The following is a 22353-nucleotide window of genomic DNA, read 5'->3' on the forward strand; positions in this document are numbered from 1 at the left end:
CACACCTTGACTTATCCTTCAGAAATTTAATGTGATGAGCTGGGGATATGGCCTAGTGTCAAGAGTGCTTGCCTCGTATACATGAGGCCCTGGGTTTGATTCCCCAGCACCACATATACAGAAAATGGCCAGAAGTGGCACTGTGGCTCAAGTGGCAGAGTGCTAGCCTTGAGCAAGAAGAAGCCAGGGACAGTGCTCAGGCCCTGAGTCCAAGGCCCAGGACTGGCCAAAAAAAAAAAGAAAAAAAGAAATTTAATGTGATGATTCAGCTCTCCCATTCTTATATCCTTTCTGACATTTTAGTGCTTATTACTGCTAACTCCTTTATTTGACTTACTACAATTTTATTTATTTATTTATTTATTTATTTTCATTATTATTATTATTATTATTTTGCCAGTTCTGGGCCTTGGACTCAGGGCCTGAGCACTGTCCCTGGCTTCTTTTGTTTTTCTCAAGGCTAGCACTCTGCCACTTGAGCCACAGCGGCACTTCTGGCCATTTTCTATATATGTGGTGCTGGGGTACTGAACCCAGGGCTTCATGTATAGGAGCCAAGCACCCTTGCCACTAGGCCATATTCCCAGCCCCTACAATTTTATTTATTCAAAATAATTTAGAGCAAATATCTCCTCCACTTTTGTGGAAAAGGGAATAGAATAGTGGTGTGGAGATGGATATGACTCTTCCAAAGGTGCAGGTTAAGTCATGGTGTAATTAAGACAAGAGTGAACCTTCACTCAGGAGGAGGGAAAAACTTGGTTTGCAACTTTGTGCTTCTTATGTTAATTTCCTCTTTTTTCTAGACTAATGTTGTGTGCATTTACGCTTGCAAAGTATTCCAAAATGAAGCCAAGTTTTTGGGGTTTTTTTTTTTTGGGGGGGGGGGCCAGTCCTGGGGCTTGGACTCAGGGCCTGAGCACTGTCCCTGGCTATCGTTTTGCTCAAGGCTAGCACTCTGCCACCTGAGCCACAGCGCCACTTCTGGCCATTTTCTATATATGTGGTGCTGGGGAATCGAACCCAGGGCTACATGTATACGAGTCAAGCACTCTTGCCACTAGGCTATATTCCCAGCCCCCCAGTAAGTTTTTTAAATGCAGCTGAAATTTTCTCCAAACAGTTTTTATCATGTAAAATAAATACTGATTAAAAACTACTTCCTTTCAGAATGAAATTTCATGTCCAGAACAGCTAGTCAGAAATAGCAAATGAATCTTGCTCATAGTACCATATAAGTTAGTATAGAGGAAGAGAAATTGCTGCTTATCATTACTGACACAAGGTCTAAGAACCTTCTCCATTGTTGTAAGGGTAGATGTACTTACATGACTTCTCTCATTATTCAGATCAATGTCTGCAGGCTAACTGAAAATAATACTTAGCTTTGAAAAACATCTTACAGGTTAGTAATGCTTTAAGTGGGTAGAAAGAATAAATGGCTGTTTTTTCTGGATCATTTTATTATTTGGCAGAATACGACTGTGCAAAATTCAACACTGATTCAGGTGTGGTGTACTCTTAGGGGGCTGAGGTGGGAGGATTGTTAGTTCATTTGCTGGCCCGGGCTACAGAGGGAGATCCTGTCTAAGATAAAGAAGAAAAGAAAAAAGAGAAGTCATTGGCACTAAGCAGGAACACTTTTAGATCACAGAGGAAAGGGATAAACTTAGAAGTTTGAGTCTTCCTAATTAGCACCACAAGCTGTAAGCAAAGTTCCACTGAGTCAGTATGTCTTGCCTTGCTTACCTGCTCAGCCGCCAACGCTTCGCCATAGTTTTCCAGGAAGTTCCCCACAATGACGGAGCCCACAATAGTGAGGCCCTTCCCTGCTTTGAGCTGTGAAGCAAAGGTGAGGAGGCGAGGGTGCTTGACATGTAAGTCTTCATCCAGTTTCAGTAACACAAGCAGCTGAGGCCTATAAACGCAATTTAGGAAACATATGAAATATACAATCTGGCAGCAGGAGGAGGTCAGAGCCTTCGTAGGGTGAGGCCCTGAATTACTGCCAGTGCTCCCCACTGTTACCTCAAACTCATCAGTCTTAAAGGAAGAATAGTGAATCACAGAAACTGAGACCACAAATCATTTGAAGGAGGATTTGGAATAATTTCAGCCAAACAAGTTCCTTACCCTATAGTCAGTAAAGCGTATCTATGTGTGTTAACTGTGTGCTAAATATCTTCATTTTTGTTTCTTTACCTCCAGTTTTTGGTGTGTGGAGGTCCCTCCTCCAGCCGAAGCAAAGCAAACCGGGCTGCACTGAGGGACAGCCCACGGATGCCATCACCCCACTCTTTCTCAGCTCTAAGAGACAACAGAGACAGAGAAGATAGATGTAATAACAAAAAAAAAAAAAAGCCCATACCCTTGGGATTTTAAAGTAACATATGCACAAGATTCAGTAGCTCATGTTACTGAATTTACTAGAATAATAAACCCAGTTACAGGGTTTACAAGAATAAGGAACCCATTGTGAGTAGACCAATACCACCCTCACAAGTACTACACTATACAAATACTACAGAATGAAGTCTGGAAGCCAGGTACTAGAGGCTCATGCAGTCAACTGAGGAGGCTAAGATTGGAGGATTGAGGTTCACAGCCAGCTTTGGCAGGAAAGTCCACGAGATTCTTATCTCCAATTAACAAAAAGCAGAAATGGAGCTGTGGCTTGAAGTGGTAGAGCACTAGCCTTGAGTTCTAAAGCTCAGGTACAGAGCATAGGCTGTGAGTTCAAGCCCCAGGGCCAACACAAAAGCTAAAACCCAAACAGAATGAAGGCTGGAGGGTCAACTCAATCATGGGTCTCTACTCAAAACCAATAATGTGGCCTAGTGGTAGAGTGCTTGCCTAGCATTCATGAAGCCCTGGGTTCAATTCCTCAGTACTGCATACACACAAAAAAGCCAGAAATGGCACTGAGCAGCTCAGGGACAGCTCAGCGTCCAGGCCCTGAGTTCAAACCCCCGGACTGGCAAAAAAAAAACCCAAACCCAAAACAAAAAAACAACCAACAATGTAACCTAACAATCTGGATTAGGACTTAAGCTATTTTGAAAGCAGTAAGAAAAGAAACAACATAATCTTCTGAATCAAAATGTTATTTATTCCTCATTTTTGGAAGCTATTTTGAAGTTCTAGTCAAGAGAAGGTTATTCTAATAATTCTAATGAATATATTTTTATTTTCACCTCAGAGACAATCTTCAGTGATAAGATTAATAAAGACGTGTGTGTGTGTGTGTGTGTGTGTGTGTGTGTGTGTGTGTACACACCAGTACCAGGGCTTGAACTCAGGGCTTCTGAGCACTCAGCTCTTTTGCTGATAGCTATTGATCTACTACTTGAGTCATCTTCTAGTCCAGCATTTTTGCTGGTTAACTGGATACCGCTTTTTGCTTGCTTCAAACCAAGGTCTTAAGATCTCAGCATAGTATTACAGGTGCAAGCCACTTGTGCATAGCTAATAATATCTGTTGGATATCTACTTTTAGTTATTTTTCATTGATACATTTATACTTTCTCAACAGCGTCCCTCTGTGATGAAAGCTTCTATCTGTAACATAGTCAAGAAAATTAGGGTTGGGCAAATGAATTCATCTGGTTTTTTATGCAGTTTTTTTTTTTTTTGTTGTTGTTGTTTGTTTTTGTCAGTCACGGGGCTTGAACACAGGGCATGGGTGCTATCCCTGAGCTTTTTTTTTTCCCCCCAGTCCTGGGGCTTGGACCCAGGGCCTGAGCACTGTCCCTGGCTTCTTTTGCTCAAGGCTAACACTATACCTCTTGAGCCACAGCACTACTTCTGGCTTTTTCTGTTTATATGATGCTGAGGAATTGAACCAAGGGCTTCATGCATGCAAGGCAAGCACTCTATGGCTAAGCCACATTCCCAGCCCCTGAACTTTTTTTAAAATTTTATTATTCATTTTGCCAGTCCTTGAGCTTGAATTTAGGGTTTGGGCACTGTCCCTGAGCTTCTACCACTTGAGCCACAGTGCCACTTCTGACCTTTGCTGAGTAGCTGATTGGAGATGAGAGTCTCACAGACTTTCTTGCCCAGGCTAGTTTCAAAACCTGATCTTCAGATCTCAGCCTCCTGAGTAGCTAGGTTTACAGGCATGAGCCACCAGCACCAGCCTTTGATGCGATTTTTATTGAGCTGCTCTAACTAAATTAGTCATTCTATTAATCTGACAGTACTGGGAATTAAATTCAAGACTTTACACTTGCTAGGCAGGTACCCTTCTACTTGAGACATGTCTTCAGTTTTTTGTTTTTTGTTTTTTTTGCACTGGTTGTTTTCAAGGTAAGATCTTGCTTTATGTCAGGGCAGCCCGGGCTCTGATCCTTCTACTTGTGCTTCCCTATCGCTGGGGATGACAGGCACATACCACTGCATCCAGCCATTGTGCTTCCTGGATAGTTGAGATTACAGGCATCAACTATGGTATCTAGACACTGGCTGAGATGGAGTCTCATGAATGTGTTTTTTGCCTAGACTGGCTTCAACCACAGTCCCCTTATCTCTGCCTCCTAAGTATCTTGTCTTCTGAGTGCTAAGATTTATAGATATGTACTACTACCATACCCTATCAAGCCTGACATTCTTAGTGATTTTAGCAGTGAGCAAGGTAAAATCTACACTCACCCTTGGTACTCAATGTACTTGTAGATCATACCAGCTATTACCATTGCTACGATGGCATAATACCAGGAAGAAATGAACATCAGAGCCAGACAGATACTCATGCCCATGAAAGAGAGGGTCCTAAAAAAAACAAAAACAAACATGTTACTTTCTAAGCAGCAAAAAAGGAAGCCTGTGTTATGAGTGTTTCTTCTTCTTCTTCTTTTTTTTTTTTTTTTTTGCCAATCCTGGGGCTTGGACTCAGGGCCTGAGCACTGTCCCTGACTTCTTTTTGCTCAAGGCTAGTACTCTGCCACTTGAACCACAGCACCACTTCTGGCCATTTTCTATATATGTGGTGCTGAGGAATTGAACCAGGGCTTCATGTATGGGAGGCAAGCTCTCTTGCCACTAGGCCATATTCCCAGCCCATGAGTGCTTCTTAAACTCTCTGTGGTGAGGGACCATTATTTTTTTCAGTATCTAATCTATAGGAGGCAAGCAGTCTTGCCACTAGGCCATATTCCCAGCCCCTCAGTATCTAATCTATTACAAACCAACTTTTTTTTTTTTTTTTTGCCAGTCCTGGGGCTTGAACTCAGGGCCTGAGCACTGTCCCTGGCTGTTTTTTTTTTTTTTTTTTGCTCAAGGTTAGCACTCTGCCACTTGAGCCACAGCAACACTTTTGGCTTTTTTTCTATATATGTGGTGCTGAGGAAGTGAACCCAGGGCTTCATGTATGCAAGGCAAGCACTTTACCACTAGGCCATATTCCCAGCCCAACTGAACTTTTTTTTTTTTGCTTGCCAGTCCAGGGGCTTGAATTCAGGGCCTGAGCACTGTCTCTGGCTTCTTTTTGCTCAAGGTTAGCACTCTGTCACTTGAACCACAGCCCCCTTACATGGCTTCTTCTATATATGTGGTGCTGAGGGCTTCATGTATACGAGGTAAGCACTCTATCACTAGGCCATATTCCTAGCCCTACAGACAGAACTTTTTTAAGACAAAAATAAAAATTGTAAGAAAATTTATCTCATGCCTTAATACTGTGATAACAATAAAAATGATAAGAAACATTATCACATGCCTTCATGCTGTGGCAATGTTTCCCCATACCCTTGATCTTGTGATGCTGTGCCCCAAACCCAGGGCCTTGCACATGCCAGGCAAGCATTCTATCCCTGAGCTACTGTACTACCATCCCACATGACAAAGGTCAATTGCTAAATTGTTTCTAAATATTTATTCTCAATTTCTATGGTTGCCTTATTATAGACTGACAACATACAGTTAGCAGATTTGCACTGAGCCTTACACTGTAATACAGGATGCTTCACACTGCTGTAAAAACATAAGTGAACAGGGCCTCTATAAAAGTCTGCAGTTGTGAGCACAATTAACACATACTTGAAAGGCAAGGATCGAATACACAACCATGTCTATGATCTTAATTTTCTACATAACTATTCCAAAAAATTTATGAACACTTAATTACCATACATAATTATGTAACACGTTGAGAAAAATGTGCCGTTACATTTCTTACAGTACATAAGACATTGATACATAATTAAGTGCTTTTTTTTTTTTTGCTAGTCCTGGGGCTTGAACTCAGGGACTGAGCACTGTCCCTGGTTTCTTTTTGCTCAAGGCTAGCACTCTGCCACTTGAGCCACAGCGCCACTTCTGGCCTTTTCTATATATGTGGTGCTGAGGAATTAAACCTAGGGCTTCATGTATACAAGGCAAGCACTACTGCCACTAGGCCATATTCCCAGGCCCATCATGAACTCAAATAAAGTAAAATCTAGAAAGAGGCTAAAAGGTTTTAGGTGTACATTTTTGCCAGATAGATGATTGCACACAATTGACATGTTAAGCCAGAAAAGTATCAAGGAGAGCTAGCAAAAAGAGCTGCAGCAGCAGGTTCATATATAACAGGACCAAATAATTCTTAGCTTATAAGAAGAGAGCTGAGATAGGAGACTGAAGCACAGGAGAAGTAGCATTTTATGGAGATTTTGCTATCCACTGTACTAATAAGCACTTCAAATTTATTTCTCTCCTTTTACAAATGAGTAAAGTGTGATTTTATGTGTTGAAGGTTACAAAGCTTGGAAGTGGTTGAACTACAGTTTGGGTCACCTGACTCAATGGGGGTGTGTGTGTGTGTGTGTGTGTGTGTGTGTGTGTGTGTGTGTGTGTGTGTGTGAATTTGGGGCCAAGTCTTTTAGATTTGTTTGGCTGGCTGTCTTCAAACTACAATCTTCAGAGCTCAACCTCCTTAATAGCAAGGATTATAGGCACGAGTCACTGGTGCCTGGCCAATAGAACGTATTCTTAACTTATGAAATGAATTATCACAGGAAGGGAGTGAAAAAATGAATATTGATGAGAACAGACAATAAAAACAAAATGATGACATCTAATGCTTGCTAAGAGGAAAATGGTATTTGAAAATAGTCTGCAAAAAAAATTTTTTTTTTACCTTGAAGAATGAGACAGGTTTGAAATACCTGTTTTATAGTTTTGATTTTTATTGTTAGTACATGTTATTATAAATGATACAGGAAAAAGTTGGAATAGAGATTGAAGTGATAATTGAATATTAAAACAGACAGATTAGAATAGCTAGTCAATGGCTGGGGATATGGCCTAGTGGCAAGAGAGCTTGCCTCGTATACATGAGGCCCTGGGTTCGATTCCCCAGCACCACATATACAGAAAATGGCCGGAAGTGGCGCTGTGGCTCAAGTGGCAGAGTGCTAGCCTTGAGCAAAAGGAAGCCAGGGACAGTGCTCAGACCCTGAGTCCAAGGCCCAGGACTGGCAAAAAAAAAAAAAAAAAGAATAGCTAGTCAAAGGAAAAAATTATACTGAGAACTAGAACCTTAGTTTTCTAGTTCAGTGGAAGAGGAGAAGGAAGGACAAAAAGGAGAAAAGAACAAACTTACCAGTGGTAGTAGCGGAATCGTGGTCTCCAGTTGGGTGTTCGAAGTAACGTTTGCAAGGCACACGCCAAGTTCACAAAGAGGTAACACATGAGGAAAAACCTGGAGGAGGAATAAAAAGGGTAGGAGTAGTGATTGATTTGTAGGATGTTTATTTGAGGGTTATTTTAAATAAGTGAGGACATTTGCTGTACTGAAGCCTATTTCTAGATCACTAACCCTTGATTAAATAAAAAAACAAGCTGGGAACTATTGGCTTACACCTGTAAATCCTAGCTACTCAGAAGACCAAGTAATATATGAGGATTGCAGTTCAAAGCCAGCCTACCCAAGAAGGTCCCCAAGACTCTTATTTCCAATTAACCACTAAAATGCCAGAAGTGGAGTTATGGCTCAAATAGTAGAATGCTAGCTATCCTTGAGCAAAATCTCAGGGACAATGCCTAGGCCCTGAATTCAAGCTCCAGGGCTGGCACAAAAACACCAAAAAAAAAACCCCAAACACCCCAGAAACCAAGAAACTCAAAACCTTTTCCCGGGGCTGGGAATATGGCCTAGTGGTGGCAAGAGTGCTTGCCTCGTATACAGGAAGCCCTGGGTTCGAGTCCTCAGCACCACATATATAGAAAATGGCCAGAAGTGGCACTGTGGCTCAAGTGGCAGAGTGCTAGCCTTGAGAAAAACAAAAGAAGCCAGGGACAATGCTCAGGCCCTGAGTTCAAGGTCCAGGACTGGCAAAACAAACAAAAAAAACCCAACAAACCTTTCCCACAAGCCTACTCATGTTCCTGTTGACAGCAAAACCATTTTTCACTAGTTGTTCATAATAACCCAGGTTTCTTTTCCTCACTCTTGTTCCAAATTAATCTACCAAGTCCTATGGGTCCTATTTATAAACATTTTCTCTTCCTTTGTCTCAACTATAGTCACTTTAGTTTGGCTCTCACTTCATTCTTTTCAATGAGTATTTCCAGCTCAGTTTTACCTTCTCTCTATTCCATTTTTTACATCAATCATTGTGATCCTCCATCCTACTTGGGTCTGGGCACTGTCCTGAGCTCTTCAGGTCAAAGCTAGTGCTCTACCACTTGAGCCACAGCACCACTTCCAGTTTTCTGGTGGTTAATTGGAGATAAGAGTCTTATGGACTTTCCTGCCCAGGCTGGCTTTGAACTGCAATCCTCAGACCTCAGCCTCCTGAGTAGCTAGGATGACAGGTGTGAGCCACCAGGGCCTGGCTCTCTATCCTACTTTTCCAGCCTGCTAACTCTCCAATGATGCACCCTCCAACAAAGCCAACGAAGCCACTCTGCCTTCAGTATTTTGGGTTCTTCATTCCTCAGTTCCTTTATAGGTACTCCCAGTTTGGAACAGGTTTATCTGCCACTCTTTTCTTTTTTTTTTTTTTTTTTTTTTTTTGACTGTCATGGTGCTTTGAACTCTGGGCTTGGGTACTGTCCCTGAGCTCTTTAGTTCAAGGCTACTGCTCTACCATTTTGAGCCACAGCTCCACTGCCGGTTTTCTGGTGATTAATTGGAGATAAGACTCTTACAGCCTTTCCTGCCCAGGATGGCTTTGAACTGCAATCCTCAGATCTCAGCCTCCTGGGTAGCTAGGATTACAGGTGTGAGGCACCAGCACTAGGCTTCTCTGCCCTTCTTTTCTAAGCAGTCATTCTTTAAGGTACAAGTGTCACTTTCTACAAAAAAAAATTGTGCTAAGCTGGATACCAGTGTAGCTCATGCATATAATACTAGCTCCATGATTGGGAGGACCTTGGTTCCAGGACAGCCCCAGGGAAAGAAAGTTTGCCAGACCCAACCTCAACATAAAAAGCTGGCATGAGGGCATGCACCTGTTATTCTGGCTCTGGTGAGAAGCACAATTAGGAAGACTGGCTTCTATGTCAGTCTGGGTAAAAAGCAAGCACTTAAATAACAAGAGCAAAAAAGGATGGAGGTGTGACTAGATGGTAAAGCACTTGCCCAGCAAGTTCAAAACCCCGAATTCAAACCCCATCACTAGCTGGGTGCCAGTGGCCCATGCCTATGGTCCTAGCTACTCAGGAGGCTGAGATCTGAGGATCACAGTTCAAAGCTAGCTGGGGCAGGAAAGTCTATGAGACTCTTATCTCTATTTAACCACCGGAAAACCAGAAGTGGCGCTATGGCTCAAAGTCTCAAAGTGGTAGAGCACTAGCCTTGAGCTGAAGAGCTCAGGAACAGTGCCCAGACCCAGAGTTCAAACACCACCACCATCACCACAACAACAACCAATACTAAAAAAGTAGCAACAAAGAAATCCTATTCTGTTCAGATTCTTTGCCTGAGTGCACCGATGGCACCTAGTTTCACTTTATCATGTGTACATCACACTGTATGTGGATCACTGGTTTCATCATCAGTTCCCTAACACCGTATTATATCTTTATATTCCTAGCATCATGGAGGTAACAAGTCACCAGCAAATCATGGATGAATGTATAGAAGCTAACTCTAATAGCAAAGCTAAAACTGATCAGCAGAAATGAAGGCCAGGCTGGGAGATGTACTTGCCTAGCAAGCCAGTCTCTAGGTTTAATTACCAGCACTAAGAAAAGGGGATGGGGAGAGAAGGAACTTTTGAAATTATATAGGTAGAAAATTTATAATTTATAGAAGTTTACCTTATATGAAAGTTTTCAAGAATATTCAATTGAAGTTGAACCTGTGTTTGGTCAACTCTGATATCACTATTGTTGTGTCACTGAGGGAATCATACTATACACTACTTTAAACAAAAATAATCCAAGAAAATAACTGGCTCTTACATGGAAAGAATCGGGGCCACAAGATCCAAAGAGGCAATGAGGATCCCCAGTTCTGCAATGGCTGCAGTTAAAAGCAAGGCCCAGGTGGGCTCCCCATTGGCTTTGCTGTGACCAAACACCTGCACACAAGAGAGAAGATATCAGGCACAGGACCTAGGAAAATGTGTCCTGGTGCTTTTGACCTAGTTCTTAACAGTGTTATCTTTTCAACATCTTTACAGCAATCATATATAAACTCCCATTAGGACTTTGGAAGTCTTGTACAAAACTCCCACATTTCTGTACTTATCTACTAACATCTGAGCCCACAAGAACCTGGGGAGAAGGGAGGAAACACAGGAAGGGGCTGCTTACTCTCAGAAATGGTATGATGTTGTCCTTGGCAATCGCCTGCAGAAGCCTTGGTGCACCTGTGAGGCTCTGAAGTCCAGCCCCACACGTTGAAAAGAAGGAGCCAATAACAATCACCCATGGGGATGGCCAAGATAAGGTACCAACCACTAAATTACCTTTCACAGCATCCCCAAATCTGGGAAGGAAACCAACAAGAAGACATTTTATTCTGCAGATAACTTAAGCTATACTTGCAGCTTTCCTCTTCAGATTGCTTTTGGAGAAAAATGGAAAAGTTTACAGAAACAAAAAGCAGGAAGAAGATCTTCACGTCTTCTTACACAGCACAGGCTGGCCGTGGACAGGAGATCTTTGTGCCTCAGCCTCTGGATGTTAGGCTTGCAGGTGTGCCCCACTATGCTTGGCTTACCATGCTTTTAAAAACAAAAACAGGATTTTACTGTACCTATTATCATGTACTCTTTTTAAGCATATGCATTTTCCTGTGTCAGGACAACCCATGAATAAAAATTTAGTGGTTTGAGTAATACCGCATCATGATTTACATTACCTATTCTTCTAGGGTTGTTATTCTATTATGCCAAATGTTATTATTAATGTCTTTATGCATTGATATGTCTTTATACACCGATAATTTACAGATTATTTCCCTCTGGCAGGTTCCTAAAAGAATAAGGAAAGAAATTAATATGTTAAAGTTATTTCAAAATCCCTACCAAAATGCTTTCCAGAAAGTTTCTACTAAGATTTTACTTTCAGTAAAAGTGTATGAGGGCTTGTCTTTACTTTCTGAACTGGCACCAGGGTTTTTCATTCAGGGTCTAGTGCTTGTTCAGCTGATGCTCCCCCCCTGAACTGCACCTCCAGCCCAACTTTTTAGCTGTTGGACTTTCCTGACCAAGCTGACTTCAAACTGCGATCTTCTAGATCTCAGCCTTCTCAGTATCTAGGATATTAGATTCAGCATTATTCATATAACTATCACAAAGATTAAGTAACAGAACATTATTAGTACCCAAAAGTCCCTCTAGTATTTATTCTCAATCACTAGCTGTCTCTTCTTCTTCACTACCCTGGTTTTGTGCATGTTTTTGTATTGTGATATAATTTACCAATGCTCCATACATCTTCTATTATAATAGTATCGTAGGAAAATATATTACATGTATGTATAATATTTATATTCATATTTGTGTGCACACACACACACACACGCACACACTTTCTCTTTCTCTTTTTTTTGGCCAGTCCTGGGCCTTGGACTCAGGGCCTGAGCACCAACCCTGGCTTCTTCCCGCTCAAGGCTAGCACTCTGCCACCTGAGCCACAGCGCCCCTTCTGGCCGTTTTCCATATATGTGGTGCTGGGGAATCGAACCCAGAGCTTCATGTGTAGGAGGCAAGCGCTCTTGCCACTAGGCCATATTCCCAGCCTCTCTCTCTCTCTTTTTTTTTTTTTTTTTTGCTGGTCCTGGAATTTCAAATCAGGGCCTAGGCACAGGGCCACTTCCAGCTTTTTTTTTTTTTTTTTTTTGGTGATTAATTGGAGATAAGAGTCTCACAGACTTTCTGCTAGGGCTGGCTTCCAACCATGATCCTCAGATCTCAGCCTCTTGAGTAGCTGGGATTACAGGTCCACCGACACCAGGCTGCACTTATATATACATACATACAGTTATATACTGTGTTACTTATTAATTTTCTGAATAATATTATATAGCATGTATTAGACTTGCTAGCCTCAAACAGCTCACTCTAATAGGGAAAGTGATATAAAGCTGAGTACTGACAAGATCATAGGGTGTCACATCATGGCATGTTCAAGGGAAGAGTGAGGAATATGGGTTGACTGTATAGGACAGAAGACTCTTAACCTAGTCTTAGTGAATGAATCTAAGTCTGTTCATTCCTAAACAAAGGAAGCCAGGCACAGGTACAAATGGAAAGAGACCTGAAACAAAGCCCCACATACCTCTAGGATGTGGTCTGAGCAGATGGAACTGATGAGGGAAGCATGGGAGTAGGAGCAGAAGTGGGCAGAGGGAGAGCTCAGAGTGATGGTTTAAAGAGCTCTGGCTATCTCAGAAGCAGGGATCTTGTATGAACAAGAGAAATCATCCTGATGGCAACATGTGAGGATTACCAAATGGTAAATGTGAAAAGGAGATTATTACAGGATTGCAGGCAAAAAAGTCACCATAAATGACAGGGATAAAGAACAGGGGAAATCATGAGCTAGATTAAGGTTGAAAGTGGAATTTGAAGGGGTTTGAAACCATTTGGAAGAGGGAACTGATGGAAAAGGTCTGATTTCTGTCTTTAGAGAGGGGTAGCTATTAAACAAGATGGGAAAATGTGAAATGTAGTACGTTTCACAGGAAATTTTTTTTAACTAATACCCTAAAATACTATTTGAGAGAAAAGAAAAACATCCATCAGCCTTTGCAAAGGAAATTAAGGGTTATATTTAGACTGCTAAACAGAATAAGATAGACGCCTATTTTCCATAGAGGAGATGTTAGAGACACTGCAAAGTTGGTTTTTTTCTCTTTCAGTTTGGTCTAGTTTTTCAGAAGTTCTTGGTATACAGGGCAGTACTTGCTATTCAGGCAAATTCACTGCTTTTTTGAGGTACTACATTCATTGCACCTCACATAGGTTATAACAACATACTGGCCCTGATTATTCACTAAATTGTTGGGGAAGATACATATGTATATACTTCCTTTTTTTCTTTTGCAGTGTTGGGGATCAAAGCATGAGCCTTGCATGTGCACGACAAGCACTTTACCTATTAGCTATATCCCCAGCCCAGTCCATGCATTCTCTATTTCTTAGTCATAATCAATACCTCAGGTTAATGTTTTGAGATTGCAGATATCTTGGAGCTATGCTGGATGATCAGAGCTCATGGAAAACAGACAACTATTACAAAGAAACTGACCACTCACTTGTCTCTAAGAACAACTCCTTCAATGCATGCACCGAAAAGGACAACGTTGCTCAAGTCTGTCATTCTGAGAGTTAAGGAAACTGCCATTACCCTCTAACATCAGACAGACAGTAGACACTCAGGATAGTTCTCAGTAAATGGATTCCTAAGTTCTCTGGTCCCACAGAATCCTTCTTGAATTATGCATATGAGATAGGCAGATTACCTAGCAAGAAGTGAGGTGGTAAAGAGAGATCTTCATTGCTATGATACCACAGTGGTCATCCTACTTATAATGGATAACCTATGATTAAGGCAAAGACTAGACCACAAAAAGGATACAGACAAAGGATGTGGTCAGGATGGCAAGAATGGTTCCAATGGGAATGGACTTCTGAGCATCCTTCAGATCTCCAGATCTATTTGATCCAGCCATAATACCTTTAGAGAGAAGAAAACCAAGTTAACTTCTTGAGTTCCTGGACCCTCTATTGGAGACTAAAGACAAACCTACAAACCCGGAGAATATTATTCTGTCTTTTGAGAAAAATCACTCCCTGGACTCACAGCTTCTAGAATAAGCAACAGCCCATCTGCTCACCTGTGACAGAGGGAAAGAAGATGCCCACCAGGAGGGTGAAGGAGGTAGTGATGTCCACAAGCACATATTCATGGTTTAAGCCACCCAAGATGTCAGATGATTTGGCTGAAGGCTTTTCAATGATCTCCCCTTTGGGTAAATAATTACTCCAAAGGTTCTCTGCAGTGGGGATAAAAGAGTATAGGTAGCAGCACTAGGGAAACAACATGATTACATAGCTTCCTATCCAAATAACATTCATCATAAAATACTTCTTTTATATAGGTTTGTTTGGGGGGTGGTACTGGGATTTGAACTCAGAGCTTTGTGCTTGCTAGGCAGATGCTCTACCATTTAAGCCATCACCTCAGCCCTATATAGTGCTGATTCTGATTTTTTTTTAGGTGCTAATTACCGAACCCAGAGCCTAATACATGTTAAGCAAATGCTGTACCACTTACAGCTACACTCCATCACCTATGATAGTTTTTAAAAGGTTGTTTACTTCAATATGAGCATATATACACACATATGTACTCACAATAAAACATACAAATAAAAGCATAATGCCTTTTCAAATATAATTTGACACAATGCTTTGGTACAACAAATACAGTTAACTTTTCTAATACAAATTACTGAAACTAAATGCCCCATGAAACCCATTATTATTATTTTTTGTCAGTCCTGGAATTTGAACTCAGGACCTGGGCACTGTTCCTGAGCCTCTTTGTGCTCAAGGCTAGTGCTCTACCACTTGAGCCACAGCTCCACTTCCAGCTTTCCGAGTACTTTATCGGAGATAAGAGTCTTGGGTCTTATACTTTCCTGCAAGGGCTCACTTCAAACTGGGATCCTCAGCTCTCAGCCTCCTGAGTAGCTAGGATTATAGGTATGAGCCCCTTGTGCCCAGACCCATTGTTGTTTTCTGGCAGACATTAGCACAGTTTCTAACATCTTTGCATTATCTTGTTTAATATGGAACAAACTTAAGATCAATGTCAATCAGGAAGAGTTTCGGAAATTTAGCTGTTAGGAAAACACATGCGCACTCATGTAGTGACTTAAAGTAGTTTTACTGTATCTGTCATTGCAGGGAGAACATTGGCTACATAGCCAATCCACATACACATAGCCATCCAGGTGCTGGTGGCTCATGCCTGTAATCCTAGTTACTCAAGAGGCTGAGATCTAAGGATCACAGTTCAAAGCTAGCCCAGGTAGTCCATAAGACTCTTTTTTTTTTTTGCCAGTCCTGGGTCTTGAACTCAGGGCCTGAGCACTATCCCAGGCTTCTTTTTGCTCAAGGCTAGCACTGGGCCACTTGAGCCACAGCGCTACTTCTGGCTGTTTTCCATACATGTGGTGCTGAGGAATTGAACCCAGGGCTTCCTGTAGAGGAGGCAAGCACTCTTGCCACTAGGCCTTACTCCCAGCCCCCATAAGACTCTTATCTCTAATTAATCACCAGAAAACTGGAAGTAGAACTGTGGCTCAAGTGATAAGAGTGCTAGCTGTGAGCACAAAAGCTCAGGGACAGCTCCCAGGCCAAGTTCAAGCACCAGCACCAAAAGCATACATAATATCAAACGCAGCGACTCAGGAGGCACTACTTGAACACAGGAGTTAAGGACCAGCTGAGCAACAATGCAAGACCCAGTCTCAAAAGGCAATATACAGAATACTATATCCTAGGTTAAGAACTGATTTTCTAAGCTGTCAAGGGAGTTAAATTTTAACAGAATCCAATCTTCAAGGAAAGCCCTGAATAAAAGACAATTTTTAACAGCAAAATTAGAACGTACTATAGTGATGGTGCAAGCCTATAATTCTAGCACTCAGGAGGCTGAGGCAGGGACTGTGAGCTACAGGTTGGCCTGGGCTGCATAATGATTTGGATGCCAGCTGGACTACATAGCAAGATCCTCTCTCAAAACCGAAACAAAACAACAACAAAAAAGGGGCGAGAGAGAGAGAGAGAGAGAGAGAGAGAGAGAGAATAAAAGAAAGCAAAGTAGAAATATGCTGAGTTAAGACCTCTGTTATGTGAGCTTAAAGAAGTAAGTAGCACCAGGGCAGCAGCTTCAGGGATAATAGAAGGGTCTAAGACAGTAGTGAAAGTCTAGGTTAACACTGGGTTTGACACCTCTCCCCCAACAAGTAGCCTGGGGGAAAGCCTATTTTCCTTGAAGAATGTAACTACGTCTAGTAACACCCTAACTTACCTGTGATGATGCCACTAGCCAATCCAGGGATGCCCTGGATAGAAGTGACATTATTGTGAACAAAGTATTCATCACAGGTGGCATTGAAAAACTGACTCGAGTTACAGAAGAAGCTCCATAACTTGGATGGTACTGTCATGTTGTTAATTTCCTTGGTCTTAGAGCAAATGTCAATGTGCCTTGATGAAAGGGTGCGGTTACCCAGCATGCAGACCCTAAATAAAAACAGGGAGGAAGAGAAAGATGAAGACCTCAGGAAAGAATTGAAATTCATCTCTAAAAGCTTCTACTGCTGTAGGTAGGAAAGGAACTAGGATTATTCAAAGCTCTATGAACAATGACCAATTTAATCCTTACACAGTGACCAGTTTAATCCTTACAGTGATCCCATGATGAATTAGTGTTTCTATTCTATGGATGGAGGGACTAAAGTTTAGATGTACACAGTATTCCGTAGAAAGTCATACAGGTGCGTAGGAGATAGTGGTAGAATTCAAACACAAGAACTGTTGGGAGGCCAGGAGCAGTGGTTTATGCCTATAATTGCAGCTACTTGGGAGGTCCAGATTAGGAAGACCACAGTTTGGGGCCAATCCAGACAAAATTAAGCAAGACTTACTTCAAGCTGGGTGTGGTGGGACATACTGCCTGTGATTTCAACTATGCAGATGCCCTTAGGTAAGGTAGTAGGATTGCAGTCTGAGGCAGGCCCTGGACAAAAACTCAAGACCCAACTTGAAAAAGTAACTCAAGCAAAAATGTGCTGGGGGTGTGGCTCCAGGGGTTAGACTATCTATCTATCAAGTGCCAGGCCTTCAGTTCAAACCTTAGTATTGCCAAAAAGAACTGTGAGAAGGCAATATGTTGACTCACCTTCCAAAAACAACAACAACAACAACAACAACAACAACAATGACCCAGACTATTATTTGTTTAGTCAAAAAGAATCCTGGAGACCCTTTGTTGTTCTTACTTTAAACAATGCTCCCTCCACATACCTTTTGCTTTCCTAGGCCAAAGAAAATACTAAAAAACACAAAAACCTCTTGCATTTATCATAGTCCCTTGGGAAAATGTTGTTAAGAAAGACAGCTTGGCTAGAATTAAAAAGCACATCCCTCTAGCACCTAAGAGGAAACTGTTTTGGATCCAAGCCCAAACAGTGGGAATGAGGATATTTAAGGATAACACAAATACAAATTGCAGTTTTTGTTTTTTCTTCTGCCCAGATTCATAAATACGAACAAAAGAATAACACACACACACACACACACACAATTAAAGTATCTTAGGTAGAACAAAGCAACTTTCAGAATGTGCAAAGTGATTATATACATATAAATGAATCCTATACCTATGACTCAGTTTCAACAACTCCCAACAACCCTGTTTTGTTTTTTGATCTTTTGCTGGAATATTTTAAATAAAACACCACTTTTCTCAGCCAGAAAAGAAAAAGAGAAGTCCCAAAGGAGAACCTGAAACAAAATGGAACTTCCCAAGCTGAGTTACAGCCAAAATACCACCTCTAAAATGAAATTTTTATGACTCTGAGATCTTCAGCCATTTTATGACTCCTAGATAAGCAGGCTAAAAAGTTATGACAGGGAGGACGTAACAAGTTGAACAAGAAATGTACCCACTGCCTTATGTAAGAAACTGTAACCCCTTTGTACATCACTTTGACAATAAATAATTATTCATTAAAAATAAATTATGAATCATAAAAAAGTTATGATAAACCTATCACTGATATCATATAGCAAGACACAGAAAAATACTCAATAGGAGTAACAAAAATCACTAAGTTTATGTTCTTGCTCTGCCATTAATTAGCTTTATTAAGCATTAGTAGACTTGTGCTTTCTATCATGAAAATACTTATTTTTCTGTAATCTGATTAAATCAACAGAGCTAATGAGTGATCAAGATGACTTTTTTTTGCCAGTCCTGGAGCTTGGACTCAGGGCCTGAGCACTGTCCCTGAGCTTCTTTTTGCTCAAGGCTAGCACTCTACCTCTTGAGCCACAGTGCCACTTCCGCCTTTTTCTTTTTATGTGGTGCTGAGGAATCAAACGAGGGCTTCATGCATGTTAGGCAAGTACTCTACTGCTAAGCCACATACCCAGCCCCCAGGTGACTTTTTAAAGACCATCTCTGTAAGAACACTCAGTGCCAACTAGCCTCTATGCCACTGGTAAGAAGGAAAATAGGTGGGTTTATGACAGATTTGCACAAATCCACTACTTCACAAGTACACTGTAAGGTACCTATATATATTACAGCATCAGTTATATATTTACAGATAATGCAAATGGTGTGGCATTCATTTTCCAACCAGGAATTCCTGGCATTTCTGGAACTAAGATAGAATAAAAAATTTAATCAATTATGCAAGTTAGACAAGAGTCTATGATGCTTTTGACTCTATTAATTCTTCATTAATGAAAGGAATCCAATATGTGACTGCCTGTTGTAAAGTGGCTTGTGACCATACACACACACACACACACACACACACACGTGATCATTATCCAGGGGAAAACAGCTAACATTTCTGTCTGGATGGAGGGTACCAATGCTGGTTCTGTCTAGATGGTGGGTATTGAGGTTGGTTCTGTCTTGGGATGTAAGGAAGAGGGCCAGTAGAGCAGTTTGCTGAGAGGCACCCTACCATAAAATGGCCAAAAGGGAACTCTCACAGAGACTCCATGAAATGGTGACTGATTTATCACTGACTACTCAGTGACAGCTAAGCCAAGGCACAGACACGTACGGGAAGTGAGGTGGGGCGAAGGCAGACTTGATGGCTCCTGCATAGATGGCCAAGATGGAAACAATGACGCAGGCCAGGAAAAGTGATGCAAACTTGTTCACATAGCGCACTCCGATGAACACCACCAAGACCATGAGAACCAGGAAGGCTGTGCCATAGACACGCATGTTATTTAGCATGGCTGCTGACTCCTTGAGTGCATCATCACTGCGGAAGATTGCAGCTCGAGGTACAATGTATACCTGTTAGCAAAAAAAAGAGCAACAAGGCACTTTGAAACTGACCAAAACATCTATAATTTTTTCCAATTGCTTTTGTGAAGGAAAGCCAAGTTGAAGCACAGGAAACACCTGGAGAATAAACCCATTTTCTATTTTGATCTAGATGTCTATACACTGGGGTGCCTTAGATTTTTCTTTCTACTTGCTATTCTGAGTAACTTCATTTCCAAATGGGAAAAAAGGAATTATTAGTAGTGTTTTTGTGTCTGTTGTAGTGTTTTGTAGTGGGGCTTGAATGAAGGGCTTGGGTGCTAATTTGTAGCTTTTCTGCTCAAGGATGGTGCTCTACTACTTGACCTAGAGCTCCATTTTACAGCTTTTTGGTCGTTAATTGGGGATTAAGAGCCTTGCCAACTTTCCTGGTTGGGCTGGCTTTGTACCCTGATTCTTCAGATCCTGAGTAGCTAGGGTAACAGCATGAGCCTGAATAATTTATTCACAGGATATAAAAAAGAATAATTATCTTGAGCCTGCTTCTTCTATCATTATTTAAACATTTTTTTTTATGTCTCCCCACTTACAATATATTCCTCAGCACCACATATATAGAAAAGGCCAGAAATGGTGCTGTGGCTCAAGTTGGCAGAGTGCTATCCCTGAGCAAAAAGAAGCCAGGAACAGTGCTCAAGCCCTGAGTTCAAGCCCCAGGACTGGTTAAAAAAAAAGGGGGGGCTGGGGATATAGCCTAGTGGCAAGAGTGCCTGCCTCGGATACACGAGGCCCTAGGTTCGATTCCCCAGCACCACATATACAGAAAACGGCCAGAAGCGGCGCTGTGGCTGAAGTGGCAGAGTGCTAGCCTTGAGCGGGAAGAAGCCAGGGACAGTGCTCAGGCCCTGAGTCCAAGGCCCAGGACTGGCCAAAAAAAAAAAAAAAAAAGATACCAAAAAAGATGACACTGACTTTTTCCCTGATGGCATAAATATTCCCTCTCAGCTTTAATTTTGTGGTCGAGGTACAATGGTGGCAATTTCTGACAGAAGGAAAAAGATAGGCAAGCAAAAGATAGCTTAACCTTTCCGCCTCAGATTCATAATCAAGCCCAATAACATTGAGCTGTCAAGTCACTCAACTGATTCATATAGCTGATTTCTCATAAACTCTGATACCTAAAGACAAAATAAATGCAAAACTCTATTCTGCACTGTAGACCATGGTTAAGTCATTACTTACCAGAAAAATTTCAATGGCTCCAAGGATATACATGGCTGCTGCAAATGTGGTACCAAGATAAAAGCAGAGGCCAACAGCTCCACCAAACTCAGGGCCCAGTGCACGGGAAATCATAAAGTATGAGCCTCCAGCTGTAAGACAAAACAGAAGTGAACATGATTGATAGAGTTCACCAGCAAGAAGGGTGGAAAGAAGTCATAAGAATAATAAGCATCTGCATGAAAGATGAATGTCTCAGGTCTTTGAAAACTGCATATGACAGAAAATAGGTCCTATTTGTAGTATGTGTTGTAGGACATATTGTACATTAGTACAGAAAAGAGTACACCATAGCACTATTAGGAAAAAAAATCAGAGTATTTACTACAAGCATAAGATAGGCCAATAAATGTATTCTAAGAATATAAAAATGTGACTGAAATTAGAACACTGTAGTCTAGAAAAGAATGAGGTCCCCCCCGCCTTTTTCTTTGGTTAGGGCTTCATGCTTGCTAGGCAAGCACTGATTCTTGACCAGTCCCAGCTCTAAAATTGGCTTCACATTCTCTATTAGCTTATGTATGTATGTATTGTAGTACTGGAACTTGCACGCTGGGCTTCATGATTGCCAAGCAAGTGCCCTAAAAAATAATTAGATTTGCAAAGCCGATCCTAAAGCCAAATAGTGTCAGTGCTATGGTCTGCACACATTTATTCTCTTACACTATGGTATCTGTTCCTCGCAAGTTTGTACCTCTAGCACAATTGCCAGTCACTGAAACCCAGGCTTAGCCTACTGACCTGGTACCACTCCATTAGTGGCAATGGCACTCATGGAGATAGCAGTCAATATTGTCTGTAGAAAGAGCAAAACAAAAATATCATTACAGGGTAAAGTGGACACTTCTGAACTTATTTCCCATCTGAGAGCCTCAGAACATCATTAACTACTCAATTCCACATGGTCCTAGAGAAGGAACTGTCATAACTAAAAGTATGGAAATGAGACAATGTGGTAGTTCTTTGCACTAGTCATATGAATATTACCAGAAACAGACTGTTAAAATGGCCCTAACATTTGAAAGAATACATAAGGTACTGCTAAGAACCATGGATGTCTGGGAATGGTGTTGCATGGCTGTAATCACAGCACTTGTGAACCCAAGGCAGAAGGATTTTGAGTTTGAGGCCAGGATGGGCTATATAGCAAGACCCTGTCTTGACCATAACAAAACAAAACAGAACAAAACCATGTCATCTTGGGTCTCCTGGCTAAAGAGAAATAAAGCATAAGGTACTTAAAAAGGAATAGTCAGGGGAAAACAGGTTAGAATCTGAAGACCACCTATGATACCAAGAACAATTTTCTATAATCAAGAGAAAAACTGAAAACGTGAGAAAAAAACAGAACAACAGTACTCAAATGAAAACATGATCTAGCACAGTACAGAAGGATCTGCAGAGAATGAGTCGTTAGAGGCAGGGTGGCCACTGTAACAACAGCTCAGTGAGAGGCTAAACACTACAGTGCTGGCAGTGGGAGTAAAATGGAAGGGCTGGATGTACAAGTTTCACAAGAGAACAGATTGGCCTGAATAGCTTTCTAGATACGGGAGGAAACACAAGTGTCAAATATGGCTTGCAAGTTTTAAGCCTGAGGGAATG

The 22353-nt window shown here is 41.4% G+C and overlaps 1 protein-coding gene across 4 annotated transcripts in view; it reads right to left on the reverse strand.

Moving 5' to 3' along the window:
• Slc12a6 (solute carrier family 12 member 6) overlaps positions 1–22353 on the reverse strand; it is a 62477-nt gene that overhangs the window by 10112 nt on the left and 30012 nt on the right. For all 4 annotated transcript variants that reach the window (XM_048332718.1, XM_048332717.1, XM_048332720.1 and 1 more), the window contains 13 exons: positions 21490–21544; positions 20710–20840; positions 19256–19497; positions 16480–16694; positions 14276–14434; positions 14017–14115; positions 13694–13751; positions 10744–10918; positions 10390–10508; positions 7583–7681; positions 4651–4770; positions 2203–2307; positions 1750–1918 (listed from right to left, as the gene is read on the reverse strand). In XM_048332718.1, the coding sequence (XP_048188675.1) occupies positions 1750–1918; positions 2203–2307; positions 4651–4770; positions 7583–7681; positions 10390–10508; positions 10744–10918; positions 13694–13751; positions 14017–14115; positions 14276–14434; positions 16480–16694; positions 19256–19497; positions 20710–20840; positions 21490–21544 (1746 nt within the window). The remainder of the gene's footprint in view (positions 1–1749; positions 1919–2202; positions 2308–4650; positions 4771–7582; positions 7682–10389; positions 10509–10743; positions 10919–13693; positions 13752–14016; positions 14116–14275; positions 14435–16479; positions 16695–19255; positions 19498–20709; positions 20841–21489; positions 21545–22353) is intronic.

The sequence above is a fragment of the Perognathus longimembris genome, chromosome 23 (assembly GCF_023159225.1).
Source record: "Perognathus longimembris pacificus isolate PPM17 chromosome 23, ASM2315922v1, whole genome shotgun sequence".
Lineage (NCBI taxonomy): Eukaryota > Metazoa > Chordata > Mammalia > Rodentia > Heteromyidae > Perognathus > Perognathus longimembris.